A 12,379-nucleotide genomic window follows, 5' to 3' on the forward strand; every position below is an offset into this window, starting at 1 on the left:
TCACGAGTAACAACGAAGTGACTGACACACCAAAAATACATTTATATCCTGGAAATTATATTCTGTTACCATGATACGAAGTTTTACATCAATTTCACTTGCAAAAGCGATGCAAGTGTATGCCACCACTACTTCATATTCAAACGGACAAATCAGTCTTGAAACATAACTATTTGAGTAAGTAGCACAAGTCGACAAAATCTACACGAGTAGGTGTAGAATTGCCTTGTGTCTCAAAAACTTTTTGTGTATTAGTCAGTTTGCGTCAGGCATAAAGATGTTTGATTCAATTCGAAAGTGGCCATCTTTGACTGACTGACCACAGAATGCCTCGACTAAATTTACTTCAGAAAACTATTGGAATTCTTTCAGACGTTGTTCATTATTACTCCTACTTGTAGTACCGTAGTTATTTCGCTATATATTTTGAAAACCGCTACTTTTACACGTAACGAGTAGAAATTAATGACATTAGTTCTATTTGACTAGCAATCCTTACTACTCCGGCCATCGCTGCAAGCAAATCATATCTACTTTATACAACATGTTATGGATATCGGCTAGAACTGAGTGACCAGTAAGCTTGCAACCCCATTCACCACTGCAATAATCATGATGACACGGAAAATTAACTCACCGCTGAAAAAGTCATTTTGAAGTACTTCTTTGGCCGATGGTCTGTTTCGACCATTCTTCTTGAGCATATTCTCAAGTAATGCTACAAGTTGACTCCTTTTCGGCTCTGATGTTCGGATTTGAGACAGATCGGCCCTTTTGTTCTTTTTTATATTGCTAACCCAATGATGGGGATCGTCTCCGAAGGGATGCTTTCCACTCGAGAAAATGAAATAGATGTTGATGCCGAGTGGGAAAATATCAGAACTAAAATGATATGTAGCATCAATTTGATATGTCTCCGGCGCTTTGAAACCATTTGATCCAGCAAGTATAGGAGTTACTGTCGTTGCAGTCTGTCCCACGGCGACAGTTCTACTCAAACCCATATCTGTTACTTTTATTTTTTCACCGCATTTTGATATGAGAATGTTCCAGGGCTTTAGATCACGATGGACTATGTGTTTCTCGTGTAAATAGACAACAGCTGTGACTAGTTGTTTTGAAAAACTATAGGATTTTTGGAAATCGAAAGGTAAATGCTCATTATTCGTAATATAGTCTGTCAAGTTCCAAGGACAGAGCTCCATTGCAATGAATATTTGTGGTATGATACCCGGCAAATCCCCTACTTCCAATACTTTGACAATGTTTTCGTGGTCTAGATTGGGAAGTAATTTTGCTTCTCTTTCATTTTCCGCACACTTGTCCATTATCTTGATAGCTAGATCTATATTTCTCTTGTAGCATCTTCCTTTGTATAATTTGGTGTCTCCTCCAATACGTTCAGGTAATGTGATAATTGAGTTCGACTTCCCGAACCGACCTTAAGTGGAGAAATATGTTGCGTTGAAAAATATATTGAGCTATATTTTTCATAATCTACAATAATTTTTGAGGCATAGAAAGGTTATTCATCTTTACTGTAACTGATTTGGGTGGGTAACCACAACATAAAGCATATCAATTTGAAAATTGTAAGCAATATTGAATGCCAATCATGTTATAATAAGAAAACAACATAATATTGAACCAACAAATACCGAAGCTTGGCAGTAGTACCAATTCTCATTATCAATCTGCCTAGGTGAATCGGAAGTGGGCTACAATAAAATATGGTTACCATATTTTTGTGAAACTAATTCCGGATGCTCTTAAGCGCCCACTAGCAGATTTCAAAATGAGTTATGAGAACATTGTCGATCAATATGACGTCGTACCAGCAAAGCGTTGTCTGTCGACTAGAGGCGGTCACAATCCAGTTAAGGAGTATGTGTATGTGTGTTGTAAGTTGTAACCAGGACAGAAGCCACATTATTTTCACCCTCCTCCAGCCCAAATAAACACTGATCTTGGACCCATCGTAGGGTAATCGATGCAACTTCTGGGGGCTTACTATATGCATTTGGTTTGTGTATGCAGCTAGTCGTTAAATGATTTGAATGAATTAGGTCAATAATATTGGTTCTTCTCCATATTACTACATAATTTTGATCCTCACGATCAGAGTTAGCGGTAGAGCTGGTGGAGGATGACGACTTCGAAAATGCAAGGAGCATAGTTGTACATCGTTAAGTCATGTTCACGTTCATGTCATACCGATAAGATTATTCATCAGCCTAATGCCGGTGCGTACTGCACCACTGAGCTATATAAACACCGCAAATCTGGTGGCTTCCAACCTTTTAAGGTCGGGACTCCATTTCCAATTTGAAAATGTTCCGAGGCCCAGTTCAAAATTATATAAGCTGATTACTAATTAAAGGTCGTCACATTTTCCCGGACTTAGTCACGGCCTCTTTTGGAAGCTGATTACGTCCCAAATCTTCGCGAACCCCAAAATAAAGGAAAACGACCCCCCGGTTTAGTACCACTATCTTTGAATGAAGCATCGAAACGGCCTAAACCGACTCTATGAATATACCGTTATCTTGTAATTTCGATTACAATTAGACTTATTCCTGTAAAGGAATGTTATTTATATTTATTTTTGATCGCAGTTTTTGCGAGGTTCGAAGTCTCCATGTCAAAACCAATATACGCGATACTAAATCGCGCGCAGCGCGAAGAAAAATTTCATGTAGTATAAATCTGCTCAAAAATAATACTGTTCTTGTTGATTTACGAAAAAATTATGAGCTTACTTCAAGCCTTCGAAATTCCGGACATTTAGGCATCTTTTAGAAATTTCTCCCGGACGCAGTATTAACGATGAAATTCTGGACATGTCCGGAAAATTCCGGACGTATGGCAACCCTACCATAAAATAATTTTAAAACTACCATCGGAACCATTTCGCGACATAAAATATTGGAGGCATAATATTAGGTAAAATGGTATGATCATCATAATCAGCTTGGTTTTTTAAAATAATTTCATCATTTCAAGACACCACAAGATTTTCGTACAATGAAGAGATAATGGTTGAAAAAACTTGGAAAAGAGAGTGAGAGAAAGAAATATTTATTGATTCGTCCAACCGCAGAGAAAATAGCATTGGCACATGAAATTATAACAATTAACTTAACGGTGTAGGACAGGGTGTGCTCGATATGACTCTGGGTTGGGTCAACTGGTCTGATCACACCCTGCATAAAATAGCCTCTAAACCAGCGGTTCTCAACCTTTTTGTCTTCGGGACCCCCACGGATCCCCTTCAAGATTTAGATCAATTATCGTGCAACTGACATCTGTCTTCTGCAAATATCAATTGTAGGCTAGTTTTTAACAGTGTTCAACAAAGTGGCTTTTCTTGAAAATAACATCATACTATTTTTGTAGAAATTTGGAAGACTTTTTATCAGATTGGAAGCGAATTGTGTAGCTGCATTTCTTGATATACACGGTCGTGTCTTGAAAATTCGCCCCGTTGATTTCATATGAATGAATACCGAAAATTCATTTAATAGCGCATAACATTTCCAACAAAAGTCTTGGGTAAGATGGCAACAGATATGGCACCAAAATTGAGAAACAGATTTTTAAGTCACATATAATGCCCTGTCTAGTCATTTCTATCGAGCAGCTCATCTTGGGGTTATTCTGGAATATCGGTAATGTATACCACAAGAGAAAGCAGATTCTTGTAAACAAATCTTTTCCAAAACCGCAACAAAAGATCAATCAACAACATGCTTGTATCAGTAGGCTTGCAACATGATTGTATCACCATCGGCAATTTGGCAATTTAAATGAGTTTGCACAGTAGAATATTTCTTCTCGGATGGATGGTAAACTCTGTTTATGTGTGTCCTGAAGTTTTAGCAGTTATGAAGCGAAACTTCCTCGTGATTTCTCTAATTAAAAAAATACGAATTAGGTTATCAACCAGTTTGCAAATTTGGATGTTTTGCGGATCTCCCCCGGTCGAGAACCACTGCTCTAAATCAATCACTGAACATGGGCTACAGATAAACAACATGCAAGTATGACGCATGTATACAGAATGAGAGTATAAACAAATGATCTGTTTCAACGCTAAATCAAAAGGTGTTATCAAAAATGATTGTATCAGAATTACTCACCTTTGTGACTTTCATTCGCCGCTGTTGACATGTATGTGACATTACAGACGATCTGGTTTCCCGAAATCACATTGATTTCACTGTTGGCAAAACTTTGAACAACATTTTCACCAACAGCTAATGTAGCTAGAACAAAAGTTATTAGGTATTATATGCTATTAGTTGTCTGGTCTACTTGAAGTCATGTCATAATGTAAGGGCCTTAGTCCTACTTTGAACTAGCATATGTTATGTGATTCCTACATCTAGTATTTTCAGAGCAGCTTCTCAGGTTCCTTTAGAAAAACAGGTAAAACAAATATATGAATAAGAAATACATGATTGAGATGTGAAGAACCATGAACAAGGTTGACAAAAAATTAAATTTGGTTCAAGTGCAAGACATGCTAGTTTAGCTTGAAGTCAAATAACAGGTTACTTTACACATATTTGCGAGTCATTGTTTTGAAATCTCATTCCTGTGTAAGTAACAGATATGAATTTTGACATGAGACAGTGAGGATGATATAAAAGACATTTTAAATTTTGAACGAGGATTTGCAATTGAAATAATAATTCAGCCTCATTATTTATAGAAGGAATATTCTTTCAAATCAACTAGACCAGTGGTTCTCAACCTTTTTGTCTGCACGGACCCCATTTTGGACTGTCACAGACCCCTGCGGACCCCCTCAACTTTTTGTTCAAAATTAGCTCAATTATCGTGCAACCGTCTTCTGTCTGGTGCAACTATTAACCGTAGGCTAGTGAGAAACATCCACAAAATGACTTTACGAGAAAATAACATCATACTATATGCAGAAATAGAGTGTGGAATTTTATTATTTCGAAGCGATTTTTGCAGCTGTATTTAAATCCGCGTCTTCGATTTGGTATGAACGAGTGTCGACAATATTTTCACAAAATAGGCGCTGACGAATGTAATACTAACGCGTAACGCTTCCGACGACACCTTTTGATGTGATCGCAACATATATGGAACCAACATTGAGTTTTTAATGAACATATAACGTCCAGCCTAGTCATTTTTATCAAGCATCTCATCTTGAAGTTATTCTGGAATAGTGGTTATGTATATCACAGTAAAAAGTGGATTTCGTGGCAAGGTTTCAATCCCTTCAGTGGGACGGATCAGGAAAACATTCAGGAATTTCCATTTCAAACGGCCCCAACGAAACGTTTCTAGCCAGCAATGTGTTTGTGTCAGTAGGCTATTGGCAATTTGGCAATTATAATGAGTTTGCGCTGTAGGATATTTTATCTCAGACGACCATTTTAATGATGTAAGTACTGACGTTTTAGCAATTATGAAGCAAAACTGTCTCATGCTTTTGCTAATTAAAAATATTTACAAATTAGGTTATATCAGTCATTTTAAAAAAAAGTTTCGCGGACCCCTAAATATGCTTTGCTGACCCCCGGTTGAGAACCACTGAACTAGACAATGATGATAAGAACCAAGTATAGACCAGGGTTCTTCAACCAGGTGTATCATACAACCTAGGGTCGTGGTCCGGAACCAATGTATCAATATTGCAGCAACTTGTTTGTAAATTTTCATGACTGCTCGAATAATTATTCTCGTGGAAGCATCAACTTGTCTTTGAGAGGTCAAGATAGTGCGGTAACCAAGAAGTGCCTTGGAAGTGACATTCACAATTACTAATCCATGGCTATCCATGTTATTTATTGGTAGGTAGCTTTCTAGCACCGCCGAGAAAATGTTTGCGTGTAGCGCAGCGTTGTTACGCCGAATACTAGAGAAGTTAATCAATATTTAGATTTTCGTAATCAGCGCGACACTTATATTTGATCAATATCATTGTTTATAAATTCTAAGCTATTTACGCCGAGTTGCGCTATCACAGGTGAGGCTTGGCCATCTGTGCCTCATCTGTGCCTTAAGTCTCCTTTCGCGCTTTACTTTTGAACAATAATTATGAAAATTCCGTGATTTTGAAGGTAAAAATGTATATAATCGAGTTATTCATAAGCATCGGTAGATAATACCAATAATCATGACGGTTTCACAATTTCCCCTCTCTCATCCCTGACGTGATGTGAAGTAGGCTACTGCCTCACATGAACCTCACGCCGCTGACGTATCACGTACACCCTGCAGTGGGTATGTATTGCTGTAGTGACCATGTTTGGCTCCACCTACATATGTGGGCAGACAAGGATAGCGCTCATTACGAATTCATCCCATATATTAGGGCTACCAATGCGTCATGAGTTTTGAATTTTGACCTAACAGTTGATTGGTATGTATGGCTCTTTGAGAGTTACAATTGAAAATATTGGGTCACTATAGGTCTGCGGTCGAAAAAGGTCCCCGACTCCTGCCCTAGGGTGTACCACTCAGATGGGGTGTCTGCATCTTTTATTATACGAAGTCATTCAACTATGACAAATCGTCTGACTAATAAGCTCAATGTCACGAGAGTACTGGGGCGCTAAATGTTGCACAAAAGTCCGTCGGCGCCAACCGGCATCAATGAAAATACTTAATTGACGACCTTGTATTTCAACTTTTCACGGTTATTTATCAAGAATTATTTGGCTGTGTGTGATTTCAAGGAGCGTATAGTACTAGTATGTATTTCAATGACTCTGAAACAAAATATGTATAAATGGATGACCTTCAAACGAAATTTACCGTATACATGCTGGTAATGCTGCAATATAAATTTCTGTGTAAAGCGAAAATATTACCAGTCGAGATACAGCCAGTGTTGGGATGACTCGAGTCATGACTTGGCTCGAGTCAACTTTTTCGTATGACTTGACTCGAGTCACTTTGCAAAAATGACTTGATATGACTTAACGCTTCAGAAACGTGGATTGACTCGTGACTTGGAGCAAAATTACAAGCCAATTTCAAGTCATCAAGTAAACTGTGTCGAATAAATCTCTGCATATTGTGTATGTTTGGATTGTTCGCGATACGCCGGTGTCACTTATGAGAGCAACCAGTCATTCACTGATAGTACGTTTTACTGATCCTCCATTGTTACATCACAAATAAATTGACCGCAAACGAAATGATCACAGCTTACGTTGCTGTTGTAGTAGTAGAGTAGTAGATTATTATTCTAATAGCAACGTATCTGTTTCTTAGACGGCTCTGTGCTTACATTGTGCAGCGCTTACCTTTACCAAACCTCTTGTACAATTTAAATCGAACGAATATAGTTTATGCGTTTATATTATCACGGATGTGTAGATGGGTCGGTTATGTATCGCACGATATCAATTTGTTTCAAATTCTTGTGGCATCGTGTGCGATCCTCAATTTCGGATGATAAAAACATACAGTAACATGAAGCTATACAGTTACTCATGTATTTTATTAGCAGTTCTACGTGTGCGTGAGTGATAGGCTACAACACCTTTTTGCATGTATTTAACTTTACATTCATTTCAAGATAAAAGGCCTATTAATCTTTACCTCACGCAGCGAGCAAGATGTAATGACTTTGAATCATCACTCATACTTCGAAATTCAATTCGACGTGACTCGAGTCACCTGCAAAAAACGAGTGACTTGAGTTGACTCGAGTCACTTTCGAAAATCGACTGACTTGACGTGACTCAAGTCAAAATGTGCAATGACTCGAGATGACTCGTGACTCGAAGGTAATGACTTGATCCCAACACTGCTACAATCCTGATGGGAGGCCAAAAATATTAACATGCAACAAATTGATCAATAAAAATGGAAGATGCATTATCATTGGGGCGATTTTTTTTCGACCTAAAAAACGGAAGATTTTGACCTAAAAAATCTAAATTTTGACTTTTTTTGACCTAAAAAAACTGAAATTTGACCAAATTTTGACCTTACGTATGCAAATTAGGTGTTTGCGCACATATTGCCAAAATTGTACTACTTATCTTCATTTCTGGTTGGAACTGTCTATCCTTACAAAGTAGATTGGCCTGAAAAAACGTTTTGGCCACAAAAACTAGCAATTTTTTACATGAAAAAACGATTGAATAGTATATTCGTATTGAAATGAACCGGAATATTTTCGACTGACAGTCGTCACGGGTAATCGTCAGCAACTAGTGGAGAATTGGAAAGAACATGGTATATCAACAATCGTATCACAAAATATGACGTCATTTGTGTGACTTGGAGTCGACTTTTATCAAAATACACCAACCAAAACTCTGTCAACAAAAGGAGTTCGTCTACCACCTAAAAATAGTTCATTGAACGCTCTCTCTTTCATGCTGGTGACCTCATATTTTGTGATACGATTGTTGATATACCATGTTCTTTCCAATTCTCTACTAGTTGCAGACGATTACCCCTGACGAGTGTCAGCCGAAAATATTCTGGTTCGTTTCAATATGAATATACTATTCAATTGTATATTGAAGTTCTGTACCTCCAAGAAGCACATGAAAAAACTAGTATTTTACCGAAATCTGGCCCTATGAAGAATTACAGCAGTTGGAAATAATTAAAATTTGTTGTAGTACAACGAACGAAAGATACCTTACTTTCCAACATTCTCGGGTAGAAAGTGTTTGTCCTTACTAAGTAGCCTGCCAAGAATGGAGAAAGAACGTTAAACAGCAGCGGTGTTTGGCTGACAACACTGAAGTTGTGTGCACACTGCTGGTGACACACCGTGTTGCTTCATTCTGACAATGTTGCCTGTATCACAATTTTTCAGCTTGCGCTTGTTGATATAAGAATCATGCAATGTCCAAGCAGTCTTGCATCAGTTAGGATATTGCGGTACGTTGACCATAAAACCATGTCACTATTTGTTTCATTTGAGCGTTTATGATTCACAATGAGCAGACGATGGGTTGTTTACAACGGTAGGCCTATAAAGTAGGCTGCAAGCTGTGAAATATCAAGTGATAAGTTCACCGACAGCGCAAAATCTACGATACAAACGAAATTCAGAGGTCAAAAAATGTTTGACTTTGTAAACAATTTTGACAAATTTTGACCTAACGCTACAATTTTGACCTAATTTTGACTTTTTTTGACATGTCAAAAAAAATCGCCCTAATTATCATTAATTTTGTGACTAAAATTTTCGAAGACAACTCCTGTATCAGCTATTATATCGGTTAATGAACACGTGGGCAGGGTGACTTGGATTTTTCGTTTTTTTAATATAGCCTAATAATGTCACCTGAGTCCCACCCTACAAATGCGGACCGCGGAGGAAAATGATGCACCCCATAAAGAAATATAAAAGTCGGAATCGGGTGCATCTCACTAATGAAGGTTTTTGGCCGATTTCAATATATATTTCGACTATGCTTACAATCCTGATGAGGGGTCAAAAATAACAACATGCAACAAAGTGCTTAATAAAAACCGGAAGATGCATCATTATTAATTTTATGACCAAAATTTCGAATGCACCCTCATCAGCTCTATCGGTTAAACTGATCACGTGGGTCAAGAATGGATAGATATTTGACAGTAATGTATATGAAACAACGAACATCACGGATGACATTAATTTTCTAGGTTGAAAGTTTTTTGGCGCTCTCCTCGAGGAGTCCGGTTCACTTTTCTTAACATGTATACTCGCGATTTTGGTGCATAAATAGTAAGCGTGTGGGAGTTTTCTGCTGCTACAGTTAAAAACTTTTATACGCTTAGGGGCGTAAACAGGGAGGGGGTAATCGGTGTCCAATATCCCCCGTACCCAAGCTCAACTATCCCTCTGTTATTATCTTAGCAAGGATATCCCTGTCATTTCAGTATAATTCGTCAATGCTCATTCGTGATTAGATGTATTGATCCAATTTGCGATGATTTAGTTCGGTTGTGGTTAGGTTTACAGTCTTTTCGTGTCTCGGGCCTCTGGTGCATCTGCTGATTGTCATGTTTTAATGCGCTTGGCCAGTAGTAAAACCATTGGAGGCTAGGAAAATTAGGCCGCTCCGGGACTCGCGGCGCGTGATAGTGCTAGCATCCTAGCAATGTTCGATGTAATGTTGTAATGACGAGAAGTTATAGTCTTGGCCTGGACAATTCGCAATTGTCACCGGGCCACTGTTATCAGGGTTACCATCCCGTCCTCTTTTAAGAGGATTTGTCCTCTTTTTCGACTTTTTTGAAAGTGTCCTCGGAGGACGCCCTTTTGTCCTCTTTTTTTGAGATTTTGTCCTCTTTTTTGAAACTTTAAGTCACATTTAGAGCAAATTGCGAGTGATATGCCGTAAATTAGCACAGAAGTGACGCTCCGGCGGGTATTTCGAAGTTAAAAACGTCTAATTTACTATGAGCGAAAAGATGACCTTTTTTTAGTCATCCACCTAGCAATGCGGAGAGAAAAGCGGTATTTTGAGCTCTGAGCGGATAGATGACCCTTTTTTTTAGTCAACCGATAACAAAGTGGGAAAAATTCACCGGTTTTTGAGAATTTTTCTCCAGTTCTGCAAGTTTCAAATTTCTGAAAAAGTGTCCTCTTTTTAGATTTCCAAAATATGGTAAGCCTACTGTTATTCACGAGATGCAATCGCACAAGCTTGAGCGTTAATTGGTCTTTACCATCTCCCACACCAAAAATACTACACCATATTGGCAGACAGTAGATATCATATTGATTTAAAACAAAATTAAACCAGATCATGTGCAGAAGCAGGCTGAACAATTAATACAAACGGCAACAGGCTATAATTCATTTGCGTATCTAAACTATTCCAGTGTTCGTATTTGAGCGCAAAATGACAAGATCCCCACCCCTGTGCTGTAGTATGATCTGCGCGCGCACCTTGCTTTTTCTTGATAACGATCCTCGAATTGATAATTAAGGTCAAGATACCTCGATGTCTCTCTTTCCGCTGTTATATTTGCTTACGGGCTGCGGTGTTGTACAAATTAGTTTTGAATATGCAAATGAAGAAGTCACCAAAACGAAGAAGATCTGACCATTGAAAATATATATCTCTACTCGTGCATACATTTAACCTGATCAATCGGTTGGAACTTGGAACACCATCTTTTGAAGAATTCTCCTTTTTTTAAAACACCACCATTTTCTATAAATATCCCCGGTTTTTTCTCTCACCACAAGATCTCTCCGGGGTGCGAAGTTCACAGTAGCCAATAAAACATGAGGCCATGACAACTCTCAGCCGAAATGCGGCAGTTTGTTATGTGTAATCGAAGTACCGCTGTGAATAACAAGAAGGTTGAACACCCCGGAATTAGGCTTACAATACGGAATCAGTGTGTTATGTGGTCAGGGGTCAGGGGTTTACGAGTTTCGAGTAAACGTGAAATGGGTGTACGGCGACGAAAAAGGTTGAAGAGCACTGAAATAGACAGTGTGCAAACTTATTTCAGTGTCTAATGTAAATGACAATTCTTTTGGGGATAACTTAAATAAAGTTCAGTTGAGTAAAAGACATTTGGGTGTCCTTAAACTTATGTTGCGTTCAGTGTGTGTCGTCTGTTACTAATGAGTCCGTGAGGGGGACGGGGGTATTTCTGTTTGGTGGGGTTTGGAGATTAGTGGTCAGCTCGTATAAGGTTTTTTTCACAGGAATTAACTTTTAGTGGCATCTCACTGGAATGAATGACTTTGAACTAGACCAATTTTTACAAGCTGGTAATATTTACGTTTTATATATCTTTTTGCAACCCAGAAACCCCAAGGTAATCAGTAGCCAACTTCTTCTTTTTCTGAGTGCCCAATGAGGTTCTCCTTACTCGAGTGTTTGTCGCAAGACTGCTCACTTCTGCAAGTTTATAAAGATTGCCAAACTATAATTACCTTTGTTTCCTAAAGCCGCGAGTTGCACTGGGGTAGATCTATATCACTTTCATTGGTGAAACCGCCATAACAATTGGGTGATATATGGCAGATGATATATCTTGTCTGCTAACAAAGAGTCGGAAAATTTAAATTTTCGCACACCGTCACTAAGACCTTTAGGTGAAATATTTTCTGAAATGAGAGCTACATCTTCTATCGCACATTTTTAAATAACCAAGTGCGCCTTGGCCGTGTAATCTTTAGTAGTCAATGAACATATAGAATTTGAGGATTACCAGCATGCGACTCCGTGTGCTCATAATTTGAAGATGCTTCTGCATGAAAATCGTCGATGCTCTCTTCCGTCATGCTTATTCTTAAAGGTCAAAAATATGTACGTTAACTGCAAATAGGCTTACTCGTGTTTCAATGCACTATGCCTAATACTTCACTGCAAAAAATTGTGCAATCATTAGGTCATTGAAATAATTATTC

The 12,379-nt window shown here is 38.3% G+C and overlaps 1 protein-coding gene and 1 long non-coding RNA gene across 2 annotated transcripts in view; one reads left to right on the plus strand and one right to left on the minus strand.

The window, feature by feature from the left end:
• The window catches only part of LOC145436057 (uncharacterized), a 115,491-nt gene that overhangs the window by 34,806 nt on the left and 68,306 nt on the right, over positions 1–12,379 (plus strand). The window lies entirely within an intron of this gene.
• On the minus strand, positions 546–12,331 carry LOC145436010 (serine/threonine-protein kinase/endoribonuclease ire-1-like). Its single transcript, XM_080313296.1, has 3 exons — positions 12,181–12,331; positions 4,140–4,265; positions 546–1,441 (listed from the first exon to the last, which is right to left on the minus strand). The coding sequence occupies exons 1-3, from the start codon at positions 12,251–12,253 to the stop codon at positions 561–563; spliced, it is 1,080 nt and encodes a 359-aa protein (XP_080169422.1). The 5' UTR covers positions 12,254–12,331; the 3' UTR covers positions 546–560.

This window comes from Botryllus schlosseri, chromosome 3 (assembly GCF_051294905.1).
Source record: "Botryllus schlosseri isolate E-star chromosome 3, Bs_hap1, whole genome shotgun sequence".
NCBI classification, from domain to species: Eukaryota; Metazoa; Chordata; class Ascidiacea; order Stolidobranchia; family Styelidae; genus Botryllus; species Botryllus schlosseri.